This window comes from Molothrus aeneus, chromosome 3 (assembly GCF_037042795.1).
Source record: "Molothrus aeneus isolate 106 chromosome 3, BPBGC_Maene_1.0, whole genome shotgun sequence".
Lineage (NCBI taxonomy): Eukaryota > Metazoa > Chordata > Aves > Passeriformes > Icteridae > Molothrus > Molothrus aeneus.
Genome location: NC_089648.1, coordinates 60,059,736 through 60,081,577, shown reverse-complemented (window position 1 = coordinate 60,081,577; position 21,842 = coordinate 60,059,736). Strand labels below are relative to the sequence as shown.

At 40.7% G+C, this 21,842-nt stretch overlaps 1 protein-coding gene across 2 annotated transcripts in view; it reads right to left on the bottom strand.

Annotated features, from left to right (window-relative positions):
* The window catches only part of THEMIS (thymocyte selection associated), a 71,709-nt gene extending 55,430 nt beyond the window's left edge, over positions 1 to 16,279 (bottom strand). For both annotated transcript variants that reach the window (XM_066545764.1, XM_066545763.1), the window contains exons 1-2: positions 16,189 to 16,279; positions 2,584 to 2,742 (exon numbers count right to left, since the gene is read on the bottom strand). In XM_066545764.1, coding sequence (XP_066401861.1) covers positions 2,584 to 2,742; positions 16,189 to 16,279 — 250 coding nt within the window. The remainder of the gene's footprint in view (positions 1 to 2,583; positions 2,743 to 16,188) is intronic.
* Positions 16,280 to 21,842: the final 5,563 nt, after the last annotated feature.

Here is a 21,842-nt window from a genome sequence, read left to right as displayed (position 1 = left end):
AGAGCAGAATCATTCATCAGCTAAGAACTAAACTAGAGAAATGACAAATTTACATCTTACCAAATAGCTCTTGAACACATAAGAGTACCTATACAGAGAAAAAAAGGAAAGTGGTGCTCCCTGTTGGGCTAATAAGAAGTGTCATTATGCCCCTCTTCAGTGCTGCTGTTCAGTAATACCCATCATGTGGAGGATAATAATGATAAATTTCAGCAAAATGAACTCTGAATTTATTTTTCAAGGGAAATAACCCAGTTTTTTAGAATACTGGTTGGGAGAGTTCATAACTATGCATGAAAATTGTAGTGATTAGATCGAATTTGAAAATGTGCTCAGCAGGGCAACAGCATCCAAATGCCAGGTTGTAAAACTGATCTCTTGAATGCAAATAAATCCTGATTCACCAGGTTCAAGGATTTGAAATCACAAGTCTTTCTGTTCTAACAGTCGGGACCTTCAACATTAATAAATTTAGGATTACTTTTATCACTCTGTTGTGTTGGATATTTTGGGATTCAAATGTTCAACCTCATCTGCCAATCAAGATTTAGAATATATTTCTATCAATGTATGAATTTTAGAGATAGAAGAAATTTTAATAATATCAGAGAAACTTGGATTACAAGAAAAATACCAAGTATCTTGAGAGTTCACAGGAGAGTCGTATTTCAATATCTCTAGATAGCCACAGATAATTAAAAGGTCTTTAATCTCTACGTCTGGGCCCTACTAGTGCTTGAAAATGGTATGCCAAAAAAGTCTTTTAATAAGAGGTCATAGAAACCATTCTGATATTCTGATTCACAGGATAAGAAAAACGTGAAGGTAAATTTAGGATCTATTTGTGGGGTGAGGGGGGGGGAAATTATATACACACAACTATTTCAGAGAGAAATCTGTATTTTAGAGATGGCAAATAAAGGCATAGCAGAAGATTTTTTTTTTGTAGAATTCAGATGAAACATTTCATCATTCCCTTGGACTTTTACATTTTATTTGTTTCAATAAGTGTGTCTCATCTCCCTCTGCAGAAAAAGCACGTCCCAGCTTGGATACTGGCATAACCTAAATCCTATACATGCACATGCACACTCTGGCATACTCAGCAAGACTTTAGAAGAGCATCAATGAGGTTATTAAGTCAAGCACTCAAACACTAGAAAACACTCATATTATGTTCCCCATGCAGCATCAATTTAATTTCCCATGGGCTTTCAGTACAATAGAGTGCTAATTAAATATTTAGGGTGGGGGTTTTTTGTACAAAACTGTAGCCTCATTCAGTCCATTAGCTAGACTGATGGCCAAAGTGAGTCCTGGGCATGATCTCAGACTCTTGAAGTCTATTGCGTTCTGTGTGTGCTCTGTACCAGTGTTTCCTTTATGCATGTGCCCCACAACTTCTCCCCCAGACTCCCTCCCACTCCGACTGCCCTCTTCATGCAGTTCTCCAGCTTGCTCATCTCCTCTCACCGAGGAGCTCCCATTACCTCTGCTGCCTGCAAGACTCCCAGCATAGGAAATGCCCTACTTGCAAACTTGTGGGTGGGTGGGGTCTTCCTGTGCTGCTGAAACCACCTGCACCTGCCTCCACTCTCTGATCTTTGCATGGAAAATCTGCATCCTTCTGTCCTGCTCTGAGATCAGAACTTTTTCTACCATTTTACTAACACAGTTTGTCTCCTCTACTTCCCACACTTGGGATACTCACAAGGGAGACACACTTCTCCCTGTGTGCTTTACTCACTTCCCTGCTCAGTGCTGCTGGGCCCTAGCAGTGGAGGAACTGAGATGAGAGCAAAATTCAGAAATTAATAAATATGACACATGATAAACCAGTACTGGGTTCAGTACTTGGCCAGCTCTCCTGAACAAGGTAACATGGAGAGGGGAAGATATGGTTCAAGTACCATATCTTGAACCATAGATATGGTTCAAGTACTTCAAGGGGAAGTATGGTTCAACAAGTCAGTACCGCATGCCAAATTTCAAGTCCATCCTCCAAAATATGAATATATTTGGATTTCTCTATAGAACAATTAAAAGTGACTTTTTAAATGTAAAACCACATCCATTCTCCTCTAATCCTGTTTCCAAGCATGGAGCAGCCACCCTGACCATCATAGTTAGAATAAATCATTAAAACAAAAGCAGTATTGAAAACAAAGTATTGAAAATATTTTGTACCCATAATAATAAAATACAGATGTAGTAATGGTAAATACATCATAGTTTAAGAACACAACAAGGAAGATTTCAACTCAGACAAGATTTGGCAAAGTCATAAGTAAATGAGAATAAGATTTTTGTTGTAATTCTTACACCAAGGGACTCCAAGTGTAGAAAGCATTACCACAAAACTTTATAATATTAATAACTTCTATCCAGGTTTGAGAAAGGACTGTAAGAGAGTTGAAATTTAAAAACTAGTTGACTATGTCTTGTACCATCTGATAAAACTGTATTCTTGACAGCTGAGTTGCAATCTCAAATATGAATCAAGACAGCAAATCAATAAAAAGAACAAAGGTGATTACTCAGGGCTATAATTTCTCAAAAACATGTATTCATTAAATACTATACCAGGAAAATTTAGTGGTAATTCCACTTTGGCTGAAAGCTGGCTGACTTCATTATTCTCACAGATACTTGCTATGAGTTTATTAATTTTGAAGCCAATAACTTTAATGACATCTTCTGTTGAGAGGGAGAATTCATTTCCAAACATCTCATAGATGGAGTCTGAAAAGAAATGCAAAAGGAAAGAAAAGCATTATTTAGCTTTTTCTTACTTTGTCATGTGTCTTTACCTCTTTGAGCGAAAACAAAAATAAAACTTAAACTATAAGAAATAGTACTTATCTTGTGATAATTAGCCTAATTTTCCCTTACCTCTTCAGGGTCATGAGAAAAACAATCTTGTGACTTCAATGACCAATCAGCTCTGTGTGTACATGATTCTTAAATGCATACAAGGAGAACAAGGTCTGAAGAATCTACATTTCCAAATTAGTAGACCAGAATAGGTCAAGGTAGAGCATAGGATTACCTGGGTTGTCAGGAGCTGTCTCCTGAAACCAGCAGGCATTGGAGCTCACTAAAGGTGGCTCTGCACAGTACAGGGCATAGTTTATCTCATAGGAAACAACAGACTACAGCAGGATACAAAAAACCCACAGAGCCTTGAAGGTACCCAGGGAGATGACAGGAGACATCTAAGTGCAACCATTTGAGTTTCCTGTGGTAACAGAAGACCTGAAGAAAGTACTAGAAATTGGAAAACTGGCAAATTACCAATGGCAATGCCTGTCCCATGTTGAAATTAGCATATTGATTCAGACCTGGCAGCAAAAAATTCCTTTTCTGTCTGTCATGTTCAGAACTTTCAGAAAAGGAACAAAGCAATCCAGCCAAGTGCTTCAGCACTTCCTCAGCAAAACCTGACTGTATTTTGTCTCACCAAAACTAGTCCTCCCTTCTCGATTCTAGTTGTGGTCAACCTTTACTGTTTCAGAAGCAGATGCACAGGGAGAAGAATAAAGCCAAAAAACTCAAAAGTCAAGTTATGAAGAAGAAGGAAAATTCTTCCTGGTCTCTGCAGGAGATAAGCAGAAGCTGTGGGGCATGGGATCAATTGACTATATATAAAGGCAATGCAGTGAACACATAGTGTTCCATTTGTAGATAGAATTGCATTGAACACAAAACATCAGAAATGTTGACTTTAATACTAGCTTCCATTCTTCTGTGCATTTCCTCCCAAGAACTAACCAATATCTGTCCTGAAGCAATGTGGACATGCCCTTTCTGAAATCTCATCTCAAAATTTCATTTCCCTTGTCATGAGAAACATTGTTCTCATTTCCACTCCCAATGCATTGGTGAGTGTATTTATTTGCTCTCCTATCAATATTGTTCAGCTACTTAAAATACTTTCTTTCTCATTTCCATTTTTCCCTTCCCCAAAGGGCTCTCAGGGTTAATTTTGCCCTTTGCTTTATCTCCTCTGAGAAGACAGATTTTCCTTCACACAATTGCTCTAAGCCGTTAGTTATATCTTGTTCAGTTTAAAGTTTTGCCTTTTTACTTTTTTTTTAACCTAGGTAAAAGAATGGTATCAGGCAATAAGAAATATTTAAAACCTGACCTCTGACTACATAGTTGCAATCAATAATTGAGAAGGCCAGTACTGAAATATCATTATTGCTGGCAGAACTCCCTTCCTTGAAGAGCAGCACTCTTTACAGCTCTCCTTGTAGTTGGTGGGGATAGTGGGGAGAAAAAAAAAAAAACAAAAACAGCTTACTTTTCTTTTTTCCACCCAAGTGTCACACCAAAAAACCCCAACAATTAGCTGACTGATCTTTCTGGTCTTCATTCAAGAACAATTCCAGTCCTGAATATAGCCTAGGCTGATAAACATCTCTTACTGAGTCTGTGGTCTATTTATTAACTCTGCTGCAGCACCTGCAAATGTCAAGCACTTGACTATCTCCTAGACCTCAAGAGAAGACACTGGGAGCCCAGTCTGAGCATAATTTATTCTTGTGTTAGCCTAAACCTACCCAAAGCCTCAACAGAGCACCACAAAACAACAGGAGAATGATGGAAAATAATGCTGAGCAACTGGGTAATTGTGCTCTTTTATGAATACATGTCCAGACAAACCTATTGGTTGCTTGTGCAATGCTCTCAACAATTGAGATGGACACCAGAAAATCCTCAGTTTCCCTGAAGAAGATGTAGGTTTTTAACCCTCTAGAGAATGCATCTTGCTTGAAAAAATAAAGTAAAAAACCATCTGGAAGATGCTTTTCACAGACTGGATGGGACAATATACCCTGGTTTCCCTTGCTGAGGACCTTGTACAGGCTTAAGGTCTCTGCTGTGCTTGGATTCCAAACTCACCCAGCAGGCTTCCTGCTGCACACCAGGATGATGACTAACTCAGAGGTATTCTGGATTACAGTGCCACACAAATATCAGCCAGTGCCAGGTGAAGAAAAGTGCTGTTTAAGCATGCTTTCAACATTTCTGGTACTGAACAGAAGAGCAAGAGAGCTGCTGCTGTTTAACAAAAAAGGATAATCTGGTTTTCTTACTGTAAAAATAGCGCATAGTTGTTTGCACTGTTCAGTCCCTTAGCAATTAAACACAGACTAACTCAGCTGTCTCTGTGGAAATTGCTACAGCTCCCATCAGGAGGCTGGCTGCTGCTCATGAAGTGCCATGTCTCTCTTTTTTATTACTCCAGGTATTTTATGCTCACTTTTTTAATACTCCAGGTATAGTGACTCCACCTGAGCAGCCTGTTCCAGTGCTTCTCTCCAGTTCACTCTTTCAGGGAACATTTTTTTCCCAGTATTTGAGATGAGCTTCCCCTGGCACAACTTGAGGCCCCTTTCCCTTCTTATGTCACTGGTTGCCTGGGGGAAGAGAACTACCCTCACCTCACCACATCCTCCTTTTAGATAGTTTTACAGAATGATAAGGTCTCCTCAGCCTTGTTTTCTCCAGGCTAAAAATCCCCAGCTCCCTCAGCTGCTCCTCCTAGGATTTCTGTTCAATCCCCTCCAACAGCTCCTTTTTACTTGTCTGGGCATGCTCCAGAACCTCAATGTCTTTCCTGTCATTCTTTCACCACCACTCTCTGGGCTTGGCCATCCAGTCAGTCTTATATCCAGTGATGAGTACACTTGTCCAAGCTGTGAGCTGCTCACTTTCCCAAGAAAATGCTGTGGGAGACTGTGCCAAAGGTTTTCCTGAAATCTGAGTAGACAACATCCACAGCCTTTCCCTCATCTACTAAATGGAGCAGTTAAGGGGCTAAAGCTCTCCAAAAACTGTTATTGAAGAATATTTCAGTTTATATCTGCCACAGAGTGATTCCACGAAACCCCCCAAGAAAATTAAAATCAAGGGAGGTCATTGTCCTACCATCAAAGAAATTAACATGGGTACATAATCCACTGGCAAACAAAATGCTTTGCAATACCACCAGTAAGGACCACAGGATAGTAATTTTCTTTTGCAGAAGAGAAGTTGGATAGATAGATTATATAATAATGGAATAATGGAGGTATGCCACCACATTTTCCATCTAAGATATCAGAGACCAACTTTCAACAGCTTATCAATAGTAAAACATGTATTACCAGATTTATTTGAAATAGGCCAAGAGGTTGAAAGATTATGAGGATGAGAGGTTGGGTGGATGATTACTAACTGTCTGAGACCATGATTGCAGAAGCCTCATTTTTATCAATACTAGGATTTAGAAAAAAATATAAATTAAAATCTGCCAGCCACATTTTTGGGGGTACATTTGCACATACAGAATTGATTTTAATTACACATTTGTCTGCAACTAGATTGCTTTGGCCCTGATTTTAGTCCCTGCTTGGCAGTTTGCCTGGAATAATACAATGAAGATTACATTCAGACAAGAAAAATGTTACCTAGGCACTTGCAGCAAATATTTGTGCTGGTAAAAGGGAGCCAGGGAAAGTGCATTGCTTTCAAAAATGATAATAAAAGTACTTTTTCCTTTAGAAACCATGATAATTAATCTTAAAACATTTTGAACATTCCCACTTTGTGACAATGTGACCCTGAGAGATTTTACTTCAGCTGTGTAATATGGACCCCTCACACAATATATTGAAAAATAAAATTTTAATTAAAATGTACTTTTTAACATTTATTTGTTGTTGCTCAACAATAACTTTGTTTTTCCCATTCAAGTCACAAAGAAAATGTAACTCTTTGAAAATGTAAATCAAATAGCCTTGAGAAGAGGATCTTTTGATTTGAGAAAGATGTATGCAATATAATGCAAAAAACCCCCCAAACCAACATTTTAGCAGAACCCAGAATAAAGCAGCTTATTTACAGTGATCAAACAATGCCCCTGAAGGCTGTAATTAAAGAGCTTGTTGACGTTTAAAGAACCTGCTCTGAAATGTTACTTTGTTCAATAAAAAACACATTTATATCCTTTCATAAGCTCATCTCTAGTTCAACAATCTGTGTTATCAACCACCATGATCAGATCAAAGCGAGTGTCACAATCAGTTCAGTATCTTTTCCCTCCATCTTTCCTAAAATGTTAAGCAGCCACAGCACCATCCTCCCTAACATAAGCCCTTTATTTGACTTATTTCTCATTATAGGTACAAGAAGAGCACTTTTGTATTAAGAACAGCAATATAAAATATAAATACAGTGAATGCCTGAGATGGAAGATATCATTCTTAATGTCAGGGCATCTGACAGTACCACTGAAATAAATATTTTATAATACAAGGTGAAAAAATAAAATATCTCACTAATATGTCCCTTTTCCTTCCCAGCAGCTTGGAGCTCCTTTGGTGACTGCTCTCAGAGTGAACGCCTCACTGACGCTGATAGAAACGGCTCCCAGTCAGGGCCGGGAGTAAACAGCAGTAATACATCACTGGGATGGAGCTCCTTTCTGCCAAATGCCTCCGGGCAGTTTAGCAGGAAGGGCCAAGGAGAGCGATGCAAACGAGACAAAAGACTTGACTAAGGTGGCACAGAGGATTATTCAGCAGCGGTGAAGCCCAAGCCCAGGCTGGCTGACTCCCAGTCTCACAGCCTGTCTGATACAGGGCGCTGCTAAGTGCTTCCAAGTATCCCCCTCTTTTTTTTTTTTTTTTTCTTCTTTTTTTTTTTTAAACAAAGACCAAGCTTTTTCCCTAAAAAAGACCAAATCGCTTTGGAGGCCAAACACTAGGCATTGACTGCCTAGTCCCATGAGTTTGAATCTTTGAAGGAAAATATTTTCCCTTTCATGTCTCAGTAACACTCACTGAATTCATTGCAGCTGGCAGGCTGAGCAGTCTTTGAAAGGAGATCCAAAGAACCAGGAGCCTGGCTGCTTAGTGGGGAGATGAAAGATCCCCCTACATCTCCTGAAAGAGTAGAACTTTGTCCCAATGTCCTTTTCCCAGTGCTCTTTTCTCCATTATTAAGTTGTCATCAGCTGCCCATATGGGTGCTGTCTTCACTATCAGAGGTGACTCTGTTTCAGGGGCTGGTTCTGCTTTCACATAAAGGCTCCATGCCCTGGTGCAGCCATTCAGCCAGAATTACAATAGCCCATTCTCCCCTACAACATAGCTCAGCTGAAATCACAGTTTTATTAAGGCTCCTGCAGGCTCTCAAAGTAATATGAAGGGCATAATGGATCTATAATTAGTGTCGATATAAAAAGGTATCATTCTTTATGGGCATTATTTGAGGACTAGCCAATTGTTCAGAGTTTATGCTCTTTGGCAAGAAAAGAGATCTATTTTAAACTTTTAAGGAGGAGAGTTTTGCTTAATCATTTAAATCATTTTATACTCTGATTAAGCTGAAGGAAAAGCAAACAGTTTCTGATGGGGAGACATTAGGTAGCTTTTTTTTCCAGTCAAATATCTCCTGAGCACAAAAGGCGCTCAGCAGTCTGCTGAATTTCCCCCTCTAAACTCAAATAATCCAATGCCTTGTAGGGAAGAGGCTGGAAATCGTGCACAATGACAGGCAAAGAAGGAAGCATAGCCCAGCATAGCCCAGCTTCTCTCTCTAACCCCAGGCTGTGAGAGTGGCTGCAAACAAGATAAAACACCAGCATGGCTGTTATCCACCCCTCCCTTCCTAACCCCAGAAGGTGCCCCCACTGAGAGCAGGTGAGCTCAGCTACACAGTGACCACACAGTGCTCCAGATGCCTGAGGATAGCAGTGGTCATGAAGGCAGTGTGAATTCGAGTGGAAGATCCTTTGTCAAGTGTCAGAGCAACTTATTGGGCTTTCAAAAACCTCTTCTCTCTTTAACATGTCCTAAGCAACAAAAATCTTTAGGTTAGATCAGTTTGGGACACAAATCTTCCAAAAGAGACTATGCAAAAATGCATCTTACCTAGATCATACCTACTTAGGCTGTGAAGGGTCTGATTTTTGCCTGCGCGAAACCATCAAAAAACAAAAGCCATTAAGATTTATCTTTTGCCATATAAAGTCAAACTTTAAATGTCAAGTGCTTTAAGCCATTTCAATCATAATGGACTTTAAAAAGAAATTACTTCTGAGATGTCTGATTTATGCTTTCCTGATAAGTTTATGGCCATTTTTTTTAATAAATGCATTCTTCTGATTCTCATCTATCTAGAGGCTCACACACTGCATGTGGCAGCAGAGCTTTATGCATGCAGCACCCACTATAATGGAAAGAGCAAGTAAAACCACAGCTCCCAATTTGACCTTTTATTTGGGTTTACCCAAATGAGTCAGAATTACTACAGCATTGAAGACAATGCCCAAACCTGATTTTGAACAGCATTAGTCACTGTTATAGCTGGTCATGATTTATTTGGATTTATTAATTTTCTTTACAGCACTAATTAATTTGAATTTAATATGTTCATTCACATATGTGTTCAACAGAAAACTACATTTTTTAGATGAGGTTTAGGAAGGCTGCTCAAACTGAGTTGCAGGATGAGATCAGAGTGTTGAGCACTTCACAGGTGCAGTCCAGAACTGGAAACATGTTTAAGCATTTTTCCCTGCTTAGATCAGAGCATGATGCTCCTTGTGCCACTTCTGTGTGTCCAAGGGACTTAACCAGAAACAGTGGACCTGGACAAATGCCATGTTCCTTCATGAACACATCACCAGGTACTTCAAGAAAAAGTTTTGTCACAAAAGCCCTGTAGCTCAGAAACAGTGTGTGGTCATGGGTATCGTGGGATGTTTACCCCAGGATCTTCCCTCCTATGCAATTTAACATGATTGTCCCTTCTTCTTTCCAGAGCCTGAGTTTGTGAAAACTATCTTGGTACTTTTACAGGTTTTTTACAGGTTTGTGGGAAGGCAAACAGGGCCCCTCCTGCTGCAGACCTCCTCCTCCTCCTCACATCCCTGGAGCCCAAGTGCAATGACCGCTGGGGAGCTCTCTGCTACAGGACACCAACACATTGAGGGAGCTTCAGCAAGACAAGACAAGGAGTTGACCCCTGCATTGAGACAAGCCAGGCAATTTGGGTATTCTTCCTACCTTCTGTGCCATCCACGGGGAGGCCCAAAACTGAATGTCACAAAAAGAAAATCCCCTCAGAGGAGTTCCTCAAATCAGCTTCACCCTGAGTGCCAGCTACCCAGGGTCAGATTTTTCTCACTGTGTCTGGATGAGTCATTCCATTGAGGGCAGCAGTATGAATAAAATGAGCAATATTTGACCCAAAAAAGTCAGGGTTTGTTCTCACATCCATTGAAGAACACTTTCTTTCTTTCTTGTTTAGAATAAAATGGGCATTTGAAGTAGCTTGAACAAGGGCAGGAGAATTTCAGTGGTTTGTATTAATAGAGAAAATTTACCACTATGCTCCAACTAATGACCACAAAAAAGAATCTAAACTAGTTGTTACTCTGGCTGTACTTAAGGCTCTTGCTCCTACTTGATCAATCAAGAGGAACAGAAACAACTGTATTCACAGGAAAACACCCTTGCACTTTTTGATATGTTTATCTATCTTTAAAAAATCTTCTCTATCTTGAAAAAAAAAAAGACACAAATTAGTAAGTGAAAGCACTGTACCACAAATTTCACCAATTTCACAAGCAGTTCTCCCTTGGCATACACTCCACTGAGAATCCACATAGTAAATTAGGAAAATGATAATAATTTTTAATGATATTTCACCTCTAAGAAATACAGCCCTAATTATCTTCATCAAGCTGTCTTATGTTCAGCCTCTGTTTAAATTATTTGCTGCTTTTTGTAAGAAAAAGTAGTTTTGTTAATCCTGAAGAGACAGTTTGCTTGTTTTATCCATACGTATTATAGACTGCATATCCTAGCCTTCATCAACTCATTGGCTTATCATACTTGACAAGGGAGAAGGAATTGTTCTCTCTAGGTTGGCTTAGAAACAGTAAAATAGTTGTACCCTATGTGATAATTTTTGAACTGTTAGTGTTGAGAGACATTTCTTGCCTAAATTAGGACTCAGGGCAGCTGAGTTTGGATAGATAAGGATTCCTTTTGCATTCAGCTTGCCTAGCTACAATAACAGGGTCAACAACTGTTTTGAACTCTGTTGATGATCAGCAGAGCCCATCACTTCCCTGAAATGCTTGCAGAAATGCATGCTGGAAAGATGCTGTTTTCCAGTCACAGAAGCAGAGAGAGTGAAACCAAAACTGCAGAGACAGCGAGCGAATGTGGATAAGTAGTCAGCAAGAGGAACCATGAGTCATGTTGTTTAGAGTTGACCAAAATGAGTTTTGAAATGGAACTATTCACGCAAGGGTTCTGTTTGGCATTGCCTCTCAGCAATCCTCAGATGTTTGGTGCAGCTGTCAGAGAGCACCAAACATCAGTCCAGAGGAGGAATCCCAACCTGTCAATTCTAAGAATCTTTAGATCCCTTAAGTCTGGAAGGACATTAACCAAGGATGTACTTGTGACCCTACAGTTGCCTCTTCCCAGTATTTCCCCCCTGCACAGATCTAGCACTTTCCTGAATCCCAGAGACTGGACTACCACAGCTACAGCACGCTGCTTCCTTGCATACCCAGGCTGCAGAGGCAGAGGCTGCTGGCTTAGAGTTCCCTTCTCCTCAGAGAAGGAGCACAGAGTTTCCTGTGTTTCACAGGCCTGTTGTAAAAGAGGGTATGTCCTGGAACTGCAATTTACACAACACACATGCTGTTTTCAAATAACTGAACTGCAGAGCAGAGCTACAAGCCCTCCCATGCTCTGGCAAGTTTCAACCCCTGAAGAAATGGGGGAATACCATTAATGATGTATGTGTTTAGGTGGGGCAAGAATGGGAAGACTGTGCATAGGCTAATGACAACAAACACCAACAGAAGAGGTGCCTTGAGAGGTTCTTCATTTTTCACAATTAAAATTGGCACTTTTTACTGTTTTGACACTGGTTAAATTAAGCCTGCAAAATATTAAATTCAATTACCCATAAAATAATTATATTAGTATTAAAATAGACATAATTTTTGCAACATATAAATGAAAGCCTACATTTGCATGCTATCTGTAAAAATCAGTGGTCAGACAGTATTTACCTCACTAAGTATCAATATTTACTAAAATGTTCAAAGAAATATATTTGATCAATCAAATCAGTTCCCAATGGAGTTTCAGCAATTTAATTTTTTAATAACATATTTTAATGAGCTATTAAATTATCATGTACTTCAGTCTGCACTGTAGTTCCTTTCTAATCAGTGCTGATTACCAAGTTATTTGTATCTGGCAGACTTGCTTTCATTTTATAATCATCCTTCCTAATCCCTTCAGAGATTCAACAGTACAGTCCAGTTTCTGTGGCAAGGACATTACAGCTGCAGAGTCCAGAGCAACTGCCCTGACAGGCATCCCTGGCATTTGCAGAACTACCATCTCCTTTCATCTGTGTTTCTGTTCTCAAACCAGGGATGACAATAATTTCTCTGCTTCTGGATGGACTTTTGATGATGATGAAAAGCATTTTGGAAGAACTCAGGGCTCTTACTAACACCCCACATTTCTGACTGCAAAGTGGCAGAGGGGTAGGTGATGGCTGCAGGCTGGGTCTCTATGCAGCCCCACACAGCTGGAGCCAAAGCAGAATAGAAACATGGAAGTGTGAACAAGAGTCTCCAACCTTGACTATTCTGCCTAGAGGCAAACTGGTATGGCTTCAACCAACCCTAAAGTCCAAGTGTAGCATGAAAATCACTGATATCATTCAAGGAAAATGCTTTCCTCTTCTTCATGCCCAGAACAGAGAGGTAAACAGCAACAGAACTTCCTGAGAAAGGTATCTAAAACATAGTATCCACTACCAACAGCGAAAGTTTGATTGCCCAGAGCTTTTCTAGCTGAAAGTATTCCATGTAGAAGCAGGGTCTATAAAGTTGTGTCCATTTGCAGTTTGGGGAACTACAGTTAAATACATCACATTCCAGTAGTATCAGCAGAAACATAATTTTTTTATAGGCCAGTAGAGAGACTAATGGTAGAATGAGTGCACACAGCATATGTTTTCTACTTGCTCTCCACTGGGAACAGTAGCAGGCAGGCTAGGGTATGAAAGGAGAGACCTAGATTGTATTTGGTGTAACATGGATAAAGAGGCAGAATGGATTCTTTCAGAGATGTTACCTTGCCAAAGGCAAGTAAATTCCCACTCTCTCCCTGGAGCTTGACTTTGCAGCTTCTAATAAAAATACCTCACCACATGGAAAACATTCATCCTCACAGAGCATTAAATTTCCTTATGCTTCCAGAGGTACTGAAAATCTGTCAGGAACTGTAAGGCTAGTTTGCAAGTCCTATATTTATAAAATCATAAAACCTAAGTGCAGTGTGTGGAAAATGCTGCTTCCAATAGAGTAAATGGAGAGTTTCATCCCTACAGCACACAGAGCACCAGAGAAGAGCAGTGAATCAATTACACCGTGTTGTCTTATTATCAAGTATCTTGCTGTAGCCTTCTTTGGTTGGCTGCTACAGCTTTGAGGTGACAGCTCTAATGGATGTAATAGACCATCATTTACTCCATTAGCCATTCTATGTACCTACCTATGCTATGTAAAGAAAACTTGCCCTTTTTGGGTGGGGGTTCTGAAGACGGGAATATACATTAACACGTATATAAAAATTCTTCCTATTTAGAATTCTTACACAGGAAAATTAAGTATCCCTGTTGATTGATCAGTTTCAAATGATCACATGTAATGCTTTAGCAATTGATCTTCTCCCTTACTGTCTGCAGGTTGTGCTGAGAATGGTTACAGATTCCTATGAATTCCACAAAAGCACTCAGCTGACCAGGCTGACTGTGTAGCCATTTGGGAGCTATTACAATCAGTGCACAAATGCTCAGATTTGGTCCCAGCAGCCAGAGCAATAAACCCATGTTCCCTGCTGATAGACCTGCCATTACCCACCCTGTGATTGCTGGTGGACTGCATGGGGTAAGAGAGATCAAAAAAGGTTGGTGCAGGGGCAGAGGGATCTGCCTGAGGAAGGACTAAAGAGTGGTTGTCCTAATGGGAACTTGAAGTGCTCAAAGTGGCCCATTCTCCTGTTTAGCAATATAACAGGAGTTACTCCAGACTCTCTTTGAAGCACTAGTCTTTCAACAGAAAATGTAACATAAATCATAATGCAATCACAGAACAATGTGTTCACCCCAACTGCCAGGTACAGAAGGAAAGAAAATATTCAGGAAAGATCTGACACAGACAGAGAGCTCAGGGAAGAAGGAAGAGAAAGGGAGGGAGGGCCTGGCCTGAGAAGACCTTTTGTAGCCCTAGATCCTGCAAACCTATCAGGCACCAAGTGTCTTGAGCATCTCAATCTTCCTCTGAAGCAAGGAAGAAGAGGAACACACAGAAGCCTACTACAGGACATCTGTGTTCCTAGGTACTTGCGAATATTTTTTGGGGATATGGTGGCTGTGAGGGCAAGGAGCCAAGCAGAATAGATCAGTCTTGCTTGTTGTATAAACAAGAGACTCGTGCATGGCTGTCGGTGCTGCAGCTGCTGCGCTGGTGGGACATATATGAGAACAGCTGAGAAGCCACCAGGAGCAGAGGACAGGAAGAGGTAGTGCTGCTGAAGGCCAAAAAAGCACTGAAGCAGTACGAGGGCTGTCGCTTTTTAATGCTAATATTCTCAGGAGCACATACCACCTCCTCCCAAGGCTAATCAACAGCTAGTAGACTTTTTCTTTCACATGTGAGGAATTGCTGCAGAGTGGTCTGTGTGCTTACTCACCAGTGTTTTTCTCCTCAGGAAAAAGAAGGGTTTAGACAGCATAGAGAATCACAAACTGAAATACTCTGGCTACAAAAATGTACTGATATAAGTTTTACCATTCATGAGCAGTAGGATGCAGACTGCATGAACTCAGAAACCTGCAGACAGCTGGGCTACCATCATTTTATCATAGCATTTTGTACATATACAAATATATATATGTAGTTTAAAAGATAAAACTTGAACAGGCCACATAGCAAAGTTCAGAATAACAATATTTTCAAAAGTTTCTGGTTATTTTAGCTAAGTTTATTTCCCAGAACACTTTTTCTATATATCAGTATTATTCATAGGTAGTTTCCAGGGCAGCCAAGATGAGCAATCAGGAGCACATGGACAGTACTCTACCATCACATATTCAATATGCCCTTTCCCATTTCCTCTCTGCCCAAAGAGGCTGTTGTCATGGAGGGAAAACTTACCCACTCTGGCCACAGATACTGATTGCCAATCAGACTCTGGCCACCTCCTCTCTCCTTCTGTGGTGCAGCATGGAAATACTTAGATTGATGTAAAGATAGATGTTGTGGATCCCAAAGCGGGTGTTTGGCTGAAGCTGAAGCAGACTTCAGTTCATTTCATGAAACCCTCTCTGTTTTATTAGTTGAACCCGAGTTTTTCCCTCTCAGTGGCATGGAAGTAACTTTTTCTAGACTGATACATGGGCTTGATGTGACATCTTCACTGTCATTGAACAAAGTCCATGCCCAAACCAAGAGCAGATTTTTCCCTCTAACAGGATTCTCTTCGACACAACCTTTCAAGTGTGTTTTGTGCACAAGCAGAGCACTAAAACCATCATAACAATAGATCTGCAGCAGGAAAACCCAGTAAAATATTACCCCTGTGTTGCTCCTGTCCAGCTCATACCAACTCCTTTGCATTGTTGCACACTTGAAGTGCCCCCAAATACAGGACAGAATTTCAGGAAAATCTTATGGTCCTTCATGGTCACTTTCCAGACTCCCTGGTTCTTTATTTCTGAGACAGAAGAGACCTCTCCACAGCAGCCCCAGAAGTCCAAGAGGAGTTAAATAAACCTCTGTGAGGTGATTTGCAGTTGCTGGATTGATGGCTCTGTGTAAGTGCAAGCAAATTCATGTCTTTCCAGGATATGATAACGACTAACTAGGTTTTTTTTCACTGCCAGTGAGAAGACTGGTGCACGCTGCACCAAAGGCATTTCCAAAGCCATTCTTTGGAAACACTCATTCTTCAGCTGGTGGGAAACTTCTAGGAGACAACTCCATGAGCATCCTTCCTATGCCTCCCCTCCTTCTACACTCAGTCTGAAGGGGGACCTGATGTCAAATACAGGCTTGCAAAGCCCTGCCAGAAAACATCTGATGCTTACCTTGACAATAGATGCCTGACTGGATTTGGAGGACCCTGGGAAGGGCTCTGAGGTCCAGAGAATGAATGAACTTCTGCAGGGTAGAGGCCATGGTCCGCAGCACTGTAGCATGTGGGTTTGGCACGTAAACACCAGTGAGAAGCTCCCAAGGTAGCAACACTCTCAGCCTGGTGCATGCAGTGCTCGGAAGCTCCACAGCAGAGGGGAGGAGTGGCATGGGGAGGAACTTCTGCTTCCTTCCCTCTGTGGCTGCTTCCTCCCATAGATGCAGCTGGAGCAGAGTGAGGCAGCTGGTGGTCCCTTCAGCTGGTTCTGGCACCCACATCCACCAAGGGTCAGTGCCAGGCTGGGAGACGTGGGAGGTTGCTGTGGGTACTGGGCTCCAAAGGGGAAAGGGAGATCTGGTACAAAATTTTATCAGTGATAGTTATTGACCCTGTGAAAAGAAGACACTGAACATCAGCCCAGCCTAGAGTGGGAAAAAACCCCACATATCTGGGTGGGGTGTTGTTGTTTTGTTGTTTTTTGGGGTTTTTTCCCCCTCCTGGAACACAGCAAAATAGTTTGGTGTTTGTTCACTTCAAAACCACAAATAGCCCTTGAAGAAAAGAGATGAAGTCCTAAATATTTTATCTGGATTTAAGATACACAAATAGAATACAAAGTACTTCATCCTCTAAATGGACATTTAAACACAATATTGTTATGCAAAACAGGCAACATTTTCTTATGCCATTTTCTTATGGGAATTTGATTTTGAGGTGCTTCAGCTGGAAAAGAATTTTAAGAGACAGTACCAGGTGAAAATCAGACTGCACTGGTGACAACCCCCAGCACCGATCCCAGCTCTGCCAATCTGAGCTTGATCAATCACTGCTGTTTCAGCTGGACTCTTCTGAAGAATAAGGCCATAGTAAATGAGCAACAGACTCAGATCATGAGGAAAACTGATGTGACTCTGATTTCATGTTTTTTTCACTGGTCTCCTGTCTCCCTGAGGGGTCAGGAAAAGTAGAAAGCGTGACATTGTGACAAGATAGTGAGCAAGATAATCAACCATTTATTTTCAAAAAGCATGCTAGCTTCATTTCCTCTGTATATAGTATTTTGCAGGAGACTATATTATTCACGTATTTAGAAGTTTACAATTAAAACTCTCAAACTCTTAAAGGGGATGCACTGGCTTTTGAGGTGCTGGGCTACCTACAGAATCTGAAAAGTTTATGAACTTGGTCTTAACAATTACTATTCTAGAAGATGTGAAATATATTTTATAAGAGGGGAGTCTCCAGGTGCAGAACTCACTATTGCTGGTCATTAGTGCTGCAGGTGCTGCAGGGAAGAGTTACTGGGCTTTGAATCTAGGAGTAAAAGCCACCCTAGAGAACATACACAGCCAACAACTCATCAACTATTTTAATACAATACATAACTTCTTCTCCCTCACAAGGAAACATATTTTAAATTACGCAAATGTAATTTGAGAGAGAGGTGGAGAAATTACATGTATTCAGTGGTAATCAAAAGACCCATATGGTAAAAAGCTGCATTTTACAAGCACAAAGCAGTGAAATGTGTGAATAGTTTCAGTTATTTCAGTGGGTTATCTTTGTATTTTTAAGATTTTGTATGCAATTCTAGCAATTCAAGGCCAACTTTCTTGCTCCCAAGGCTGTCAGGTATTGTGCCAGCAGCTGGGCTTTACCTGTACACATTGTTTTGATCAATGGATAAAGGGCCCCTAAGGCCATTTCTATAGTTCCTCAATTCACTTGTATTTGGCTCTTCACTTTGGTAAGACTGCAGGAACAACACCACAAAAGAACATTTAACATGGATGGCAAACATGCACACAAATTAATAAATGTTTTTGAAATTGCTTGAATCCAGCAAAGCAAATGCACTAACAGACACAGATTTCACACAAGAAAAATTCAGAACAAAACCTGGCTTGTGTTGCTGAATCCAGCAGCCCAACAGCATGTAGAAGGGAACTGCAACTCTGCTGCCATGGCCAACAAGCAGCATGTGTTTCCAATAGGCACAGACAGATGGACATATACAGCACCCATACACATAAATACACTGCCAGACTAACTGCAGCAAGCCCCAGTGGTGCATCCTCTCCCCCTTTCTGATTGATTGATGTATTAATGGGAAATACACACATATGTATTTATGTAGTGGGGATCCCTCCAGCAGTTGAACCTAGGCACAGTCCACCCAGTGGCCTCTGATCCTGCTGCCACTGGGGTGTGCAAGCATCTCTGGAAGCCCAGAGCCTCTGTAATGTGCCTGGGAATACCCTGGAAATACTCTGGAGTTCCTCTATCCACTGTTATTCCTCTGTGCTTCTGTGTGTGTGTGTGCAGAAGCCAGTCTTCATCACATAACCTAACAAAATCACCTATCTTAGCTGCAAGGAAGGAACTAGAAATGCACTTGTCTGAAATTGCAATTTAAATCAGGAATGCTACCCACTGGTCATTTTTTATCAGAAGAGTCCCCACATCTGCTAACACAAAGATTGGTAAATGAGAGTCATTGACCTGTTCTTCCAAATGCTCTGCAGGAGATTTTCCAGTTTGATGTGCAAAAATAGTTTGCCGTCTCGAAACCATCCTTGGTCTTGGAGTGAGAGATCATCAGATTGTCATCATGGACTGCTGGTAACAAGGGATCCTTTGGGAAGGTGTTCATATTGCAGACTAAATTCTTAGGAGGATCTTGACTAAGAAAGATTCCTTTTGTTTTGTCCAAGTTTCAATTTCGAAGATTAGGACAAGCTGCTGAAAAAAAATGTATGTATACTATACTGAGAGGAGGCAATGTCTGACCCTGTTCTTCCCATACGGAAAGAACAGAGATCACAAACCTCTCCTTACCCCTGCTTCAGTTCTAAGTTACGGCATTCTTCACAAAGAGCCTGCCAGGACCTCAGTGTTACCTCTGCCCTGTGGGGACCTGCAGGCACAGCCAGCTTGGCCACTCCATCTCTACTGCCAGTGATGGGGTGAAGGTTAAGCTGCACTGCCAAACCCACAATATCCAAAGTGACCATGAGTCCTCATGCAGCCACAGAGTTGGCAGATCCAGCTGCTCTGGAAGGTGCACACAAGCAGGGACCCATGTTTGACCCATTCCTCAGGTGGAAAAACCCTGCTTATTCCCCAAGGGGGTGGCCAAGGACCAGCTGTAGGGGAATGGGACAGAAAAATTCAGAGGGATGGACACATAGGCAAAACACAGATGTCTGAAAACTATATCCAGGAATATTTTTCTACCTTGCTGATGGGTTTAATTATTGTTTTCCAGAAAGTCAGTAAAATGTTCCAAAATGTTTCAAAAGAAAATAATTTCTAAACCTGTGAAGATTTGTATTATTTTTTGAGCTCAGTCCATTTGTTAGATAAATGTGGCCATTAGTTGAGCTGGTTGAAACCTTAAAATGGAAACTTTAAAACAATCCCATAAGTATGAAACTAAGCATTATGTCTACAGCAATATATGCACCATTTATTGAACTTATAAACGTAAGGGAAATGTATTTGATATACCTGGCAGAACAGTAATTTCAAAGAGGAAAATGTTTTAGGGAAACTCAGAACAGTCAGGACCTGGGAGACAAGTGTGAGTGAGATTCATATGGAATGCTTGTGCTATCTTTTGAATCAAATTCAAGATACTGCAGGAAATTCAATACACTTGCATATTTTTTTTCAGTGAAAAGTTGTCATGGTTTAGGAATTATATTCTCCAATTTAGTACTCCCAATAAAAGAAAACATGTGGTGCTTCCCCTCCCTGCTCTCCAGTTGGAGGTAAAAAAGGCAAAGTTCACACACTGAGATAAGAACAATATACTGGAAACAACAATAAGAAAATGAACAGTAACAACAACAAAATTAATAATAAAAGTACACAAAAGAGAGAGTTATTCACATGTAAAAATGCTCACACAGAGCCTGAGACAATAAACAATACCAGATGCCATGATTTTTTTGACCAGAAGGAACCCCTTCTCCTTGGAAGCAGGGGGCCCTTTTCCCCTCCCCTGGAAATGATGTGAGGTGTTATAGAAAAACCCCAGTGTCCTAGCCATGGCCCTTACTGGCTACTTTAAAAAAATGAACTCTGTCCTGGCTGAAACCAGGAAAAAGGTGGACAGTCCTCCTGTCATTAAAATAGTCTGACTTTATTAAAAACAGAGTCAGACTAAGCTGTAAGGAATCCTTCCTGACACGGGTGCATTGAGCTGTGAAATAATCTTCCGAGGGAACAGTGGAACTCCTGGAATGTTTAAGCCTTGAATAAATAAAGGACTCCATGATACCATCTAGAACAATTCTGACAAAGAAAGGGAGACAGGTCATCCATTCCTATGAGTAGTTAGCTATATTGTCACCCTTCATTTATAGGAATCTACTGTCTCAATATCTAAGTCAGGTGAATAGTATAATATTTAACTGTTCCAGAGGTGAACTGAGCATTAAAAGAAGCTACAGAGAGTTTCAGGAACTGTGGTCTTCCTCTGCTAACCCACAGTGGTTCTGTGGTCAGCAGAAATCTGATCAATCAGATTTCTGTGGAAATCTGATCAATCAGATTTCATGCAACCCACCCAAGAAGCTCAACACTGAACTGACAGCTGTGCCCTCCCAATGGCCCTTGTGATGTAAGATGATGGTCTCAGCTTGAACAAACTGTGCCCAACGTGAGGAAAAATCTAATCCGTGCAATGGCACACATGGATTATTCACAGAGATGCAGAGGCTGAATTGGCTGAAACATGAACTGTTGTAACAGGAGTTACAGTATGATAGGTGGGTCATCATGTAAAAGCTTTTCCTGTCCCTTCAGTATCTACAGGTGGATAGGATTTATTGCCCAATGAAGCCAAAGGTGATCAGCTCATAAGCACTGAAATAATTATATCCAAAGAAATCTAACTTTTTTAGCCTAACATTTAGTTTACTTATCCTCCAGCACCTGCAAAAATTGCTTCTAACTTTACCTGAAATTCTAAAGCTCTTGTTGCTCAGAATATTTCACTGACCCCAGAAAGCTGTTTTGTTGTTTTTTTTTCTTTTTTTTTTAATATTCTTTCTTCCATTGACAGCTGCTTCTCACATTCCCCCTAAGATGAGTCAATTTGGGTAGAGGACTTTTCAAATCTGCAGAGGCAGATCTTGCTGGAAAATAAAATTAAGAGCCATGTTAAAAAGCAAGGATCATTACCCACAGAATTTTATACTGCTTTACCATCAGTTGAAGTCCACAGATAGAGATAAAATCTGCCTTTCTAAAAATGCAGTCTTACTCTGCTCCAAGTTTTTGCACTTGGTATAAAAATTATTGTGATAAAAATCCTAACACCTTCACAAAGCAAGTGGTCACCCTTCTGAATTGTGGTGGCTCCTGGCTCTAAAATCTTGGAACATTTTAGCGCCCTGTGATTTTACTTTAAGCTTTCCTTTACCTTCTCAGGAGCTACATTTTGGGTTGACATTTCCTTACTGTTTAACAGAGAGATCATAGACATGCTCTTAGTATGAAATTTAAATGGCTTAGCAGGTATGAACAAAAGGTTGTTAGTAAAAGCTCTTGAGCCCACCAGGGTTTTTGCCAATGTTTGACTCCAGTGAACAGTCTGTT